The sequence below is a fragment of the Sitophilus oryzae genome, unplaced genomic scaffold (genome assembly GCF_002938485.1).
Source record: "Sitophilus oryzae breed Bouriz unplaced genomic scaffold, Soryzae_2.0 scaffold_684_pilon_pilon, whole genome shotgun sequence".
Lineage (NCBI taxonomy): Eukaryota > Metazoa > Arthropoda > Insecta > Coleoptera > Curculionidae > Sitophilus > Sitophilus oryzae.
The window spans coordinates 2724169-2739550 of NW_022147289.1; the positions used below are offsets into that span (position 1 = coordinate 2724169).

The window sequence follows — 15382 nt, forward strand, 5'->3', positions numbered from 1 at the left end:
AGTTAGTTCAACTTTGTTTAGACAAGATTTTTCCTTTATTTTTTCTTTTTTTTTTGAAGTTCCATCACTTTGAGTTCTTAAAAATAAAAGTAATATGACAAAATTGTTTTTATTTAATTTTTTTTATTAAATAATTTGTACATATAATGTGTAAATGTAACAATTATTATAGGTACTATTTATTTATTATTATTAAGACAAAAGTATAAGTGCATTTATCTGTTTTATAAAATAAAAACTCACCTTAATTACTATCATTGATGCTATCCTACCTATTTCTTTACTATGAGAAGCCCTAGAACAACATATTTGTTATTACTAACAGTCTTATGCTATTTTTAATTTTCAATATTAGTAACTTACCAGATGGTGGTTTTAGGATTGATTTATAAATCTCTGCTTGCACTTCACCAGCTTCTTCCATATTTTCTATTATCAATTGTACTAAAATGTTAATATAATAAATATAACAGTAATAGCGTGTAATTAAACTATAAATTACTTACAGATTATTTTTTCTTGTTTTAATTTCTTATAAATCGCATTCTATCAATAGATCTACTGCACCACCACCACTGCTGAAATTGAATTATCTTTCCCTTTTTCCATAAAGGTCAATTTAAATAGCCTATACCATAATAGGACTAGTTGGAGTTGAACACAAAATACATTTTAGTTGAATTTTCTTTTTTTTATTTTCATTTTGTCGATCTTTTGACAACTGAACAATAACCTCACTTTTTAATCTAACTATTTGAAATTCCGAGTTTTTGTCTCTGTCTGTTGTATCCACTTTTCATATATAACCATCTCAATTTCAGATATCTTATATTGGCAACACTTTCTCTACGGAGTGTCTACCGGTCCGTAGGCGGCCGTCCTCAAATTGTTATCTATTGAATTATTTTGTATGAAAATACCCAAATGTTATATTCTATAGATATCAGGCTCTAGATTGTTTATTTAACAGTATAATTTAACAGTATAATTTATACAATTATTAAATAAAATTAAAGCCAAACATATGTAATCGTTTATTATAATAAAACGAGACTAACGTAATACGCCCAAAGTTTTGTAAATGGAGTAAATATAAATAGGTACTTAAATGATGGCAAAAATAAAACACTTACATTATATTTTTAGGGCCACAAACAAAAGGAATTGTCTAATTAAAATACATATAACAAATTATAGCTGATAATAGTTTGAAAAACGGTTTGATAATCATTTGATAATATTATGATTGGCGCTATGACAACGACAATATTTTTTGAGAATTTGACAATAGTATGACAATGGCCGTTGGAAACTATGAAAACTACAAAAAATTCTGTTTTAACGCCATCTGGCAATAACTAGTAGCAACTTCTTAACCTAAAAATTAATTGCACTACCACCTAGTGCCTGAGGCTGGAACTATTTTATTTGAAATTTCCGTGGAAACGGTGGAACCCCTTTTGCTATTTCACTTTCCCGCCCCTGGGCACTAGTGCCTAAACAAGTGTCACTTTTAGATACTAGTGCCTAAAAGAATGTCATTTCGAATCTCAAATAAATATTAAAAACTGTCAATTTCGAAACGCTTTCACAAAAAAGAATTTTCTAACTCCCATTTAAAATGCCAACCGTTGACATTTAAACGTCGAAATTAAATATTACGATCCTTATTTCGCGACTGAATAATAATTTCTTGCGTTTAAAAATACCATTTCATTCTGTTTTATCAGCTGGCGCTTTTTAAAAATAATTCCTATATTCAAAAATATTTTCCTGTCTCGTCTGTTTTATTTACAAGAAATTCTAAATATGTATTTTCAAACAAAAATTATTTTTTATCGTTAAATTTCTAGAATTTTGTGTGGGACGATGTGAAAAATAACTGGGAATCTGACTAAAAGCCTGGCAAAAATACAGCAGCCTATAAACCCTACTTAAAACGTCATTAAATAGAATCACTCCGTTTTAGCAGCCGCATAAAGCCCTAAATCCTTTATAAATGGCCCAGAAAAAAAAAGACTGTGTTAAAATGAATATTACAAATTTGTTGAAATATATGGGTTAATTGAGTCTTAAATTTATTAACCTAAAAAAATAAAAATAGCAATGAAAAAACTAAAGCGTAGTTTACACGGGCAAGTAAATTATCGCAAGTCTATGTCTGAGAGCACTTCTACCAAACTTGCATAATGTAAACAGTATCCGAAAGCACTCTCCCAGCAAGTCACAAAACTGGCGGGCAAGTGGTTGCAACGAAAGACGCTTGCAAGTGTAAACAGGTTGGGAGAGTGCTCTAGCAAGTTAAAATTTATTTCCGTCTTGTTGAAAGTTTTTGGTGCAAGTGATTTTCGAAGGCGTGTTAAATAACAATATTAAAATGGAGTATGTGGTCGAAAGAAGATACCATCACTTTGATTAATTTATTTGAAGGATTTCCGGAATTGTGGCAAAAAAATCGAAAATTTACAGAGATAGAGCTAAAAAGCAAAAAGCAATCAAATATAGCTGACAAATTCAACACAACTGAGGCTGAGATTCAGCGGAATCTACAAATATTCGTACCCAAGCAAACCAGGAGTGGAATAAAATTATAAAAAGAAAAAGTAAAATCGACTTCTGACATTCGCAGAAAATTGTTTAAACGCTTTGAGTCTTCATTTCTTATTTTTTTTAATAACATCGCGTAAGCTCCAAGACTAGGCCTTCTGGCAATCCATTCTTTAACCCATATTCTTTTTCTAGATTTTCTTGACTGTTTGCGTAAAATTGCAACAAGAAGAACAGTGGCTGCAGTTCTCTTGTTACGGCGCGACATTTTTCTACTAAACAATATACTTGTGCAATATACACCATACCGTGTATACGTGCATGCAATTTCTTGCTCAAAGCATATGTCTAGAAAGTACTTGTTGCAAGAAATTGCTTTAAAATTTGCTTAAATGTAAACACTATCGCAAGTTACTCTAGCAAGTTCTATCACAATTTTCTATCCCGTGTAAACTACGCTTAAAATAGGTACTTTGTAGAGAGTAGGTAACATTTTAGAAAAAATATAGGTCGATCGAAAAATTACTAATTATTAGACAAAAAATTTAGGTCGAAAAAAAGGGCGTCAAAGAGGGCTGGGAATGACAATCTATGATAATTTTGGCGATGTCAAGCCCTAGTAGAAGAATCCTTAAGAGTCCATTTCACTAGTCTGAAAAAGTAGCAAAATAAGCGTTCGGCATTTAACGTTTTATGTAAAACTGGCTAGGTATTTTTACACAAACGAAGAAAGAAATTAAAGATAAATGATTATACTATATCCGTATTGTAGTACATTTTTAGATAACTTCTTTATTTTTAAGATTTTTAAGGTCAAACATCAACAAAATATTCCTTATGTTTGGACTAAATTTTCTCAAAAATAAAGACATAATTTTTAAATTCCGTTACAATACGAAAATATAATAATTAATTATTTTGTTTCATTTATTTAGATTTGTACTTTTTAATGTTAGTGCTTAAACTGAAATCATATGTGATACTTTTAAATTCTAATACCCCAAATAAAGTACTTTTAAAACAAATAAACAAATAATACAGAAAATAACCAAGAAAACGAATCTTAAACCAACTTTGGAATTAGGTCAACAAAGAAATAAGACTAAGACTGTAAATTCATTAGAAGTTGTTTCATTAAAAAGAAAAATACAGTGTGGTTCTTAAAGAACCGGATATAAAAGAGAATTACATCAGTAGTTTACTAAGAATACAATTTTTTTTATTTCGATATAGTTGTTCTAAAACATTAAATCAAATCATAATCAAATAAATATACGTTAATATTTGCTGGTTTATTAATAGAACCATGAATACATTTTTTTCATAATTTGTGAGTATATGTTCTGTTGTATTTTTTATCGATACTTATTTAAATATGTACACTGATCTTTTGTATAATCTATTAAACACGTTTTTTTTATTTGTTTTCAGATGTTTGATAGCGTTTCAATTTTGTTCAGCGATGTTGTAACCTTTACCGAAATTTGCAGCAGAATCACTCCGATGGAAGTGGTCTCCATGCTCAATGGGATGTATTCGATTTTCGATAAATTGACAGAAAGGAATCGAGTCTATAAAGTGAGTATACCATTTATTGAAATTATGGCCCAGTCAAATCAGAGAATTAGAGAAAATGGTTTTAAATGATTTCTCTAGACTTGGGCTGATATGTGTCAAAAGTCCCCGAAGATGCACGATGAGGTCGAGGACAGGGGAGGGGTTAAATGTCACTTTTATGACTTTTTAGCTTTTATCTCGGAATATATGACACCTACGAAAAAATACCCTATAGAGAAAATTGAAGTTCAGAAAATTCTCTACAAAATTTCTCATACTGTATTGTCGCATTTAAAAATCAAAATTAAAGTCTAAATTTAACCTTTTATATTAAAAATGGTAATATTAAGGGGTCCTTACATGTTATCTTTCAAGTCTTTATTGCATCGTAACTGTTTGTCTTCCGTTGGAGACAGGACTTAACAATAACTGCAAGTTAAAGATTAATGCATGCCTGCTTTACGGTAAAAGAAGTATACCACAGCATTTAGCGCAGCTGCAAATATTGTAGAAAGTATACGAAAAACAAGACTCATGGTCCATGATTGCTCAGAGTTGAAGATTTCTATCCACGCCTGCAGTAGATTTTTCTAAAGTTAAAGTAGCACGAAGCATTTGAGGCATTAGCATTTGAGGTCTGGTTCCCTGAGGTTGTATATTGCGATGATATTCTAAATAATTTCTTCTGTAGGTACAGTTAACGTAAATGTAAAATTTACGTATCTGTCCTATCCAGTCTATTATAGTCTATGAGTCCCCATATTTTAAAATTATCTATATTATTCCACATTATCCGTTTTAGACAAGTAATTTGTGTTCAATAAAAAAGTGATTTTAATTTACTATTTATAACAATACATGTATCGCTTACTTTTTAATTTAGTAGGTCTTTCAAATTCTTTTTTAATTTTGTATAATATCGTATATTATGAAATTTAAATTACAAAAAATCTGTGTTATTAAAAACAAGGTGCTTTAATTTTCATAAGTTTTTTGAATTGAAGCATTTTATGAATTTCCGACACAAAAATTGATTCAAAAACATAATAATTCACTATTATTTTATAAATGTATTATTATTTATTTTGTTTCTCTAATATATTACGTACATAATATCGGTTTTGATTCTTTTAATTACACAAAAATATAAAGCAAAATAAATGAACAGAAAACATTATTCATGTTAGCAAATAATTTGCGCAGTCAAGAAGTGATTTATGTGAACGTATTACATCTAAAATTTAAAAAATCACAGTATATACTAAAAGTTACACTTAATACTTAACGAGCGATAACTTATAGAGCGTTTTTCGGTAGATGTCATACATATACAGGGTGAGTTTGCTAGGATGTTCTCTATGGGTATCTCGGAAACTACTGGAGATAGAGAGTCGGTTAAATGGGGAAAGAATTGAAGTTTTGTGGGGTCATAAACATGCGCCTTTCAGATTTTTGAAAAGGTTCATGGCTTACTAGATATTTAAAAAAAAACAAATTTTGGCAATTTCAAAAATTGTCCCTAATTCCATTATAATCTATTTTAGACAAAAAGTTTTCAGATAAAACTTGTAGATAATCACATCCTTAGGTAACGAGATTACGTCCATCGTTTTTTTTTGTAAAGCCTGTCATTTTTGACATATGACACAAACATATGTTTTTTTAAATGGAAACCATAGCTGGCCATGACTTCATAAAAAGCGCTATTTTTTAAGCTTTTCAGTGATATAAGCTATAATATGTTTCTTTCGAAAAATTACTGAGTTATAACCAATTCTTACCATTTTTAAACAATTTCACTTAGCTAGCCATGGAAAAAAGTTCACGCGTCTCTCAGTAATGTGAAACTGTCACATCCAAACTTTATAAATTAAAATAAACAAACATTGTAAATATGAATTTTTCAAATGAAGAAAAGCGTGTAGGATTGTTGGTTCAACTTTTCTTGGCCATACATTTTCGAGGATACGTTGACCTGTGAACGTCACTTACGTTTTTTAGAAAAGTTAAATTTAGAGACTCGCGCATCAATAGAGTGGTTCCAACATGACTTTCATTATGATGAAATCCCCCCCTCATAATGAAAGAAATGTTAAAAGTTATTTATATCATAATTATGCAAACTCAGGGATAGAAAGAGGTGGACCAATTGCATGGGTCTCCTCGATCACCTGACCTATCCATTTTAGATTTTTTTATGCGGTATGGTTAACCACAAGGTTTACAAAAAAACTTATGAACTGAGAAGAGAGGCACTCCAAGAGGCGGTACGGGAGAAGTTTATTAAGTTTTAGTTTGTGTTATGTAAATTGTAAAGAACCGTTTAATAAAATATTCTGTCTTTTTATAAGTTATAAATCATAACAGAATAAGAATACCATACCAGCTAAGCGAAATATTAGTCAAGAAAGATAAGAATTGGCTATAACTCGGTAATTTTTCGAAAAAAAAACATATTATAGCTTATATCGCAGAAAAACTTAAAAAATGGCGCTTTTTATGAAGTCATGGCCAACTATGGTTTCCATTTAAAAAAAACATATGTTTGTGTCATATGTCAAAAGTTACAGGCTTTAGAAAAAATCGGAGAACACACTCATTAGGTATGTGATTATCTACAACTTTTATCTGAAAACTTTTTGTCTAAAATAGGTTATAATGGATTTAGGGACAATTTTTAAAATATCCGATATTTGCTTTTTTTGAAATATCTAGTAAGCCATGAACTTTTTTAAAAATCTGAAAGGCGCATGTTTATGATCCCACAAAACTGCAATTCTTTTCCCATTTAACCGACTCTCTATCTCCAGTTGTTTCCGAGATACCCATAGAGGACATCAAAAGAAACTCACCCTGTATTTTCCGAGATATAAGCAAAAAATTAACGCAGAATAAACCAAAATAAAAAACATATGATTTATAGACCCCGCAGAAATTACCTATCGTCGATTGTCATTTTAAAGTACACACAGATGTCGTTTTTTAAGGTACGGTACGTTTAATAAAGATACGAGAGATAATGAAGAAATTTACTGCATAGTGTTTCGTTAAACAACATGAAAGGATAGTTAACATATCATGCATATGCCCGCTTTTGAACAAGGAAATTAAGTTTTCGTTGAATCAGATGTATCGGATAACGACCAAATTACTGAAGTTGGCTTCTTGATTGTATTAACATCGTCGGAAATTGGATATACCCCACGGGATATTGCAAATAAAGTATAGGATTATAATTTATGTCCCTTCAGCGTTTCAGAATCTGTACTCTTCGAGTGGGTAGGAGGTAACTAAAATTGTATCATTAAAAGTATTGTGTAATTTTTTAATAAGGGTTACGTAGGGGTACATTAATTATGTTAGGTATTTATTAGGATTTCTCCCCCCCCCCCATTAAAATGTGGGAATGTTGGGAAAGATATGTCAATAATCTGCCTATTAGCATTTACATGTGAATATACACATTTAGAACAAGCCTATAATTTAATCACAGGCACTTTGGAGGTTGAATGTTCCTAAGAGGGTTAGTTGTTCTGGTTATATAGACATATGTATATAACAATCTTAATTAGAGTAATTATGGGAATTCTGATATGGTTGCTCTAACTCTCTGAGAATTCTATAATAATAAGTAGTAGGTATAAAAAACATTTTTGGTAAACTCTGTCTCAAATAGTTTCTGAAAAAAAAATTTTTTTTAAAAAGTCCGATTAAATTTATATCTTCGAAACTAAAGTTTCAAAAAAGTACGAAATAAGGTATATCTTGATTTAATATTTTGGTATACTATAAGGTATTAAATAAATAATTAATATAATATACAAAAATACAAGTGTTCCATTTAAAAAATGGACCTGGAAACAAATTAAAAATTTGGTATTTTTTATATCAAACGTTTACAATACTCACTTATTAAAATACTTCGATCAATCAATAAGAAAATGCAAATCATTTTTTGTCTCTTTAATAGGTAGAAACAATAGGTGACGCATATATGGTGGTCAGTGGTGCCCCATCGAAGGAGGGCAATCACGCCGAAAGGGTATGCGATATGGCTCTGGACATGGTAGAAGCTATAACTGATCTCAAAGACCCATCAACAGGTTAGTATTTTTTATACAGACCAGACCACCGTAGTAGTAACATAGGCAGAACCGGACGAATTAGCGTATACCCGTCCGCCGGATAAAAAGCAGGCGAAAAATTGCGATAAAATAAAAATAGGTAGATATGTGATAAGAATGTTTCAGAATTTGTATTTTTCGTGTTTTAATAGCCAAAACGAATACATAGATTTTCGCGACAGTTCTCGTGTGAAATTTATTTTTTAAGTAAAATAATGGATGTTTACGAAATTCGTGAAAAAATTTAAATTGTAAAATGGTATTTCCAAAATAGGTCTTATCGGGATATACAAACAAATTTTCCACAAATTTTTGTAAACAGGCCAATTCCATCTTTACCAAATCAAGAGTTATTAATAATTTTGAAACATATGGGTGCGTGTCCCCACAAAAACACAAAAAGCCTGATGTGTTGATTAATGAAGAACAGGAGTTAAAGCAAGTGTTCATTTGTGCTTCCGCGGATCAAAATCCCACGTTTTCAAGTAATCAAATTGATGAGGTGGTCGCCCTGCCCACAATGCCCGTATTGTATATAGATGAGCTTCAAGTAAAAATACGAGAGGGTTTCCAAACTATTAATCCTAATATGTTAGCCAATGTCAGACGGGGATTTTACGACCGCCTAGGCTTCTGTCTAGCTCAAGAAGGTGGTCTTTTTGAACACTTATTATAACTTTTTTTCTTTAGGATAATATTTTAGTTTTTTTTTGGGTTTAGAGAATTTATTTATTTTTAGTTTTGGCTTATAAACACACTCAAATATTAAATATTTAAGTATTTTTATTTTAAATGTTATCTTAAGTGAAGGTAAACACTTAAAATGAAAATAATAAATACTCGGTATTCCTAGTCTGTCATGACCGACCCGTCCAAGCACAATTGCACCTGCGTACTGCCTGACCAGCCGACTAGCCGGCAGTGAATCTCGAGTACAAACGCAAATCGGGTAACCGTAAATTCGTCCTGCAACTTGCTATGTTACTAGTAGCCTGGTCTTCTCTGTATATCTAACTTCAAAATGTAGATGGTGCTTTTCTGTCTAAGAAAATTATGTGTGCACTATGTATGCATATTTGAAGTGAAACTTCTTACTAACCTGTTTGAAAAAATGACATAATATAATGCTGTTTTAATTTAAATTTTATCTTCAATTTATTTCTGTAATCTGTACATTTTCTGTTTCCTCAATAGGCTGCAAATTTTGTGGAATACCACCCAAAATCACATTTTTATGCAAATACCTAATAATGTTAACGCTTAAATTTATTCAAGAAGAGAAAAGATTTGTAATCTAACCAACAATTCGTATTTATATACTATAAACTGGTTTACAGTAATTTTTATATGTCCTCCAATGAAAATGAGAGTTGCTTAGCTCTAATAATTCTAATTCTGAGCTAGCAAATGAGTTAAATGCTTTACCTAGACCGTTATTCAGAAGCCACAAACCTATCGATGAAAATTTGCGTCAAAATTTACTTTCTAGTACACAACCAGAGGATATTGGTACCCAGGTACAGTATCAAGTTTGTTATAATGTTTTTCTTAGCTTTAAATCGAATGTTTTTTGATGTTTGTGCGATCCTTATCATGTTTTTTCTCGTGTGTCAAGATCATGTTGTGTCAAGGCCATGGTGTGTCACGGCTTTGAATTTTTACTCTCATTGCGTGCGTAAAGAAATTTCACTTCAAAAATAGGATTTCAAATTTCAGTCTGGAGTGCCATGGCCATAAATGTAACGACAATTTGAATCACAAAAGGCCAAGAATGTAGTGTCAAATTATTTTTACTCATTTTTAAAAAAATGCTTTTTTCCAAATATGCTAATGAGCCACCCCCATTCTATTTGAAAAAAAATGGAATTATGCCCAAAATACGATTTGGGCATCTTTTAACCGGCCACGACAAGACACGAAAAACATTAGACGATCAAATCTATTGTTACGGATTCCGTGGCTCCACTAATTTAAACTCACGATAAAATACTTAACGAATTTATTTTTCTCACTCTGTACACACATATTATACTATTTACAACACAATTTATGCAACTACTATTACTCTAACTCTGGCACCTTCGTCAATTAATTCACAATTTAAGACGCGGTATTATCATATTAATGAATGCGATTTATTTAGGGAGCATCAGCATGGGTATACCTTTGGCAAGACCACTGAAACTGCTTTATTTCAATTTACCAAAGTAATTCTAAGACATATTGAAAATGATGGACTGTCACTCAGAATCTTTTTGGACTTGTCGAAGGCCTATGATTGCATTGACCGGGATCTTCTGCTTAACAAATTAGACTTATATGGTGTAAGAGGGCAGGCACTAGCTTTGTTCAGGTCCTATTTACTGAATAGAAAACAAATAGTAAAAATATCACAAGATGGATATTCATATTTGTCAGATGAAAGGGAAAGTGTACATGGAATTGCTCAAGGCAGTATAATAGGGCCAATTTTATTTATAATATATCTAAATGACATATATTCAGTGATGGACATGAATAAAGGAAATGTTGTGTGCTACGCGGATGATACAAACTTGCTTGTTGGTGGAAAAGATGTTACCGTTGTATTAAATAAAGCCAACATAATATTCAATGAAACAGATAGCTGGTTTAAAAAGAACAAATTAGTTATAAACAATGAAAAATCAAATGCCATTATGTTTCGAACAAAGCAGTCTAATTTGATTAAACCAGCTACTGTAGAATGTAATAAGAAATGTATAAATATTGTAGAGTGTTAAATTTTTAGGTGTAAAAATTGATGAGTTTATGGATTGGTCAGACCACATAAGCTCTCTGTTAAAACGACTAAATGCTATATGTTACGGGATAAGAGTTGTTAAAAGATATGTGGACTATAATACTATTAAGATATTATATTATGCAAATTTCTTATCGGTGTTGAGGTATGGAATAATTTTTTGGGGTGGAAATAGAGACATACAGAAGATATTTGTTGTTCAAAAGCGACTGCTGAGGACAATGAAAAATATGAAGTATAGAGATAGTTGCCGAGGACTTTTCAAGAGTGAGGGTTTGATGGCGGTGCATGGGGTTTATATTTATGAAGCTCTGATTTTCTTTTTTAAAAATAGGGATTCATTTGATTTACAGATATCTCATGGGTATAACTCCAGAACCCTAAATGTACCCAGTACACAGATTGACTCTGACTGAGAGGAATCCATATTATATGTGTCTCAGATTATACAATAAACTACTAAATAATATAAAAGAAATATCAAATATTAGAAGATTCAAACAAAACCTTAAGGCACTCATCATTGGTATGGAACCATACTCGGTTAGAGACTTTCTGGAGGGGACATAGGCATGTGTGTGGGTATGATAAAATAGTTTATTTATAGAAAAAAAATACATTTTTAAGACCTTCATTTTCTGTGACACCATTTCCTTTGTGATATATTTTCAGATTCTCTGTAAATTCATACACAATGTGAAATAAAGATGATTATTATTATTATTAATATCAAACTTCAAAACTGTCCAACCGCCAAGCGTAGGTCTTTATATACCCCTACTGACGGTTTCTCAAACCTTCTATAGAATTCTGTAATAATTTTTTTCACTTTCTGGTGAATGCGCCATGTTTCTTGACACGAGGGTACGTTGCGACAATGTAGGGAACCAGTAATACCGTTTAGCACCACATGCACCTTGACACTATTTTTCAAAGCTCCTTGATTAAAAATTAATGGTTTTAACTAACTGAATACAATCATGGCCTCTTAGATTGAAACTTAAAATGCTATTTTTAGAGTTCCGTAACCAAAGGGTAAAAAACGGGAACCCTATCACTAAGACTTCGCTGTCCGCCCGTCCGTCCGTCTGTCACAAAGCTCTATCTTATGAACTGTTATAGCTAGACAGTTGAAATTTTCACAGATAATTTATCTATGTTGCCGCTATAAGAACAAATACTAAAAACAGAATTAAATAAATGTTTATAAATAAAAAAGTCTACTTTCACTAAACATTATTTTTTAAGTAAGAATTTTACATAGAATCTTTCAAGTCCTCGGTGGCCGCGTGGTTAAAGCGTTAGGACTTTACGCTGCTATGACGTTGGAGCCGTAGTAAGGCAGGTTCGAATCCCAGTCAATGCGATTTTTTTAATCGTTTTTTTTTTATTTTTACATATTTATTTTTACTTTTTATATATTTATTATTGCTTAATAGAATTTTTAGTAATATGTTTCTTCATTTTTTTTTAAATTACTTATACGCGCATTCAAAATTTCAGCTAAAAAGTTTATAATAATATATAATGTCTAATGTTGTATAGATAATGAATGACACGGAACCCTTCGTGCGCGAGTCCGACTCGCACTTGACCAATTTTTTTTATTGATAATGTCAAAAGTTCATAATTTTTCATCACATGAAGTAAAAAAATTACAGAGGGAACCATTTAAAATAAAAATTTGTAGTCATTTCCGGTGAAACAGAAAATGATCGAAAGTAATTGAATACGTCAATCAGTCCCGATTTATGTCTTATTCCGAACATACCAAATCTCGTTTTTTTATCAGATAAAATAAAAAAGTTATAGGGATGAGCTATACGTTTGAAAAACACCCAGTATAGCGTTCAACGCCTTGGAAGTAGCAAGGTACAGCAAAAATTAATTTGTACCGAATAATAAAATAGTTCTTTATCATCTAATTTCAGCTCCTCTGTTAAATATTCAGTTATTTTCATTCACAAAAACAATGTCTCCGTACCTTTAAACTTAAGAGAACAACTTTTCCTTTAAAGTCAACTGAAAACTTAATAAACTCTTTTGTACTTCAAACGACCTTTGTACCTTTAGCGTAGCCTATGACAAATTGGGACTTCGCGGACTGTGCCAAAGTCAGATGCGATATAGTAATAACGTCTTTAGGAAACTCGGACTTCTAACAGTTTCCCATCAATTTTTCCGGAAAAACAGCGCTCCCAAAGGAACGCTTTTCCTATGAAGTTGTTGCACTTCTTTGAGGGAATGTTAAAACTGTCGAACACAGATGGTACGCTTTGTTGCACATTTCGCTTATAAGAATAAAAAATAGTTGGAGTATTTTTTTAAATTTATATTTTTTTTATTCTAAATGGATATTTTCTCTTATATCTACATAAAATTCAAAACTGTCAAAGTTTCGGAATTTAAAGGGAAATTTTAAAGTATTAAAAGCGCTTTTGAATTAATTGGATTACTGTAAAATAATTGACGTTATCTCTTCAAAGTAGATCGATCTTTGTTTATACGCTTAATTGATTTTATTGGGACTTAATGAAAATTAAATCCCGGCAGAGTTTAATTATTTTAGTTTGGCTACCGTTACATTTAAATTAAAATTTAAACTTATTATTTCGAATAAATTGTGATTATAGAAAAGAATGATACCATCTGTGTTATATAACAATGTAATTAAATTGAAATTATTTCAAAAATGGCTATGACATTATTCACAAAATGTAAAGTAATAAATATTTACGATACAAGCAGGGGCGCAACTATAGACATATACTTTTGGGGGGGCTTAGGTCACTATAAGATAAGATTCATGTGAGGTTAAAACCAATTTTATACGACACGCATTGGTTATCTGGGGGGGGGGGCTAAGCCCCCCCTGGCCCCTCCCTAGTTGCGCCTCTGGATACAAGTGAGTTAACAGCATCATTAAGATACGCGTGTGAAAGCTATAAAAACACACAATGAATTTGAAAAGTTATTGTACTTAACTATACAGGGTTGTTCACCACATACGACACGGAGTATTGTAGCTAAACGGCTAGATTTTTACAAATTATAAGTTTTGGGTTCGTTGAAGGACTATTAGAGCTACAATTTAAAAATATTTTTACAAGATACAGAGTGTCCCAAATAAATAAAAAATATCAAAGTTGTATTTTTTTAAATGGAACACCCTATATATTATTACATTTTTAGTTTCTACGATTAAAATAAAGGTAAATTTGATTAAGGTTTATTACACTTAAACCTTACCGTTTTTGAAATATCTTCAATTTTGTGAAATTGCAGTATAAATTTTAAGGCTTCATTTCTCCGAGGGTATCAAAGTTTTTAATACTAAATATTTACTGAAATTTATTTATTGATCAGTTATTGTATTGCAATAATAAAAACTTTACTACCTTATACAGGGTGTCTAAAAATTTATTTTAAATAATTACTAGCTTTAAACGGCAATAACTTGTTTAATTTAAATGGAACACCCTGTATATTTTATGCGAATCAGATGCACAATTTAATTGTCTATCAAATTGTATTATACCATTTATTAATGGTATACTCTTTTATAAAGATTTAAATAGTTTTCTTTTAGCATACAAATGGGCTAGTAATATTATCGTTTTAGTAAAAACGATAATATTACTAGTCTGTACATTTTGTACATTTGTTGTTATAAAAACAATCTAAAATGTCAATATTCCATGGGTATATTGATAAATGAGGTCTAAATTATAAGAAAATGCATTTTCTACGAAAACTTGAAGGTATAGGTAAGAAATGGTATAATACAATTTGATAGACAATTAAATTGTGCATTTGATTCTCATAAAATATACAGGGTGTTCTATTTAAAGTAAATAAGTTATTGCCGTTTAAAGCAAATAATTATATAAAATAAATTTTTAGACACTCTGTATAAGGTAGTATAATTTTTATTATTGCAACACAATAACTGATCAATAAATAAACTTCAGTAAATATTTAGTATTAAAAACTTTGATATCCTCGGAGAAATGAAGCCTTAAAATTTATACTGCAATTTCGTAAAATTGAAAATATTTCAAAAACGGTAAGGTTTAAGTGTAATAAACCTTAATCAAATTTACCTTTATTTTAATCGTAGAAACTAAAAATGCAATAATATACAGGGTGTTCCATTTAAAAAAATACAACTTTGATATTTTTTATTTATTTGGGACACTCTGTATCTTGTAAAAATATTTTTAAATTGTAGCTCTAATAGTCCTTCAACGAACACAAAACTTACAATTTGTAAAAATCTAATCGTTTAGCTACAATACTCCGTGTCGTATGTGGTGAACAATCCTGTATACCTATTCTAAAAATCATTTACCTTAATACCTAAGTTCAAATA

The 15382-nt window shown here is 30.7% G+C and overlaps 1 protein-coding gene across 2 annotated transcripts in view; it reads left to right on the forward strand.

Moving 5' to 3' along the window:
• The window catches only part of LOC115888181 (soluble guanylate cyclase 88E), a 196976-nt gene that overhangs the window by 160259 nt on the left and 21335 nt on the right, over positions 1-15382 (forward strand). For both annotated transcript variants that reach the window (XM_030907802.1, XM_030907804.1), the window contains exons 9-10: positions 3979-4125; positions 8075-8207. In XM_030907802.1, the coding sequence (XP_030763662.1) occupies positions 3979-4125; positions 8075-8207 (280 nt within the window). The remainder of the gene's footprint in view (positions 1-3978; positions 4126-8074; positions 8208-15382) is intronic.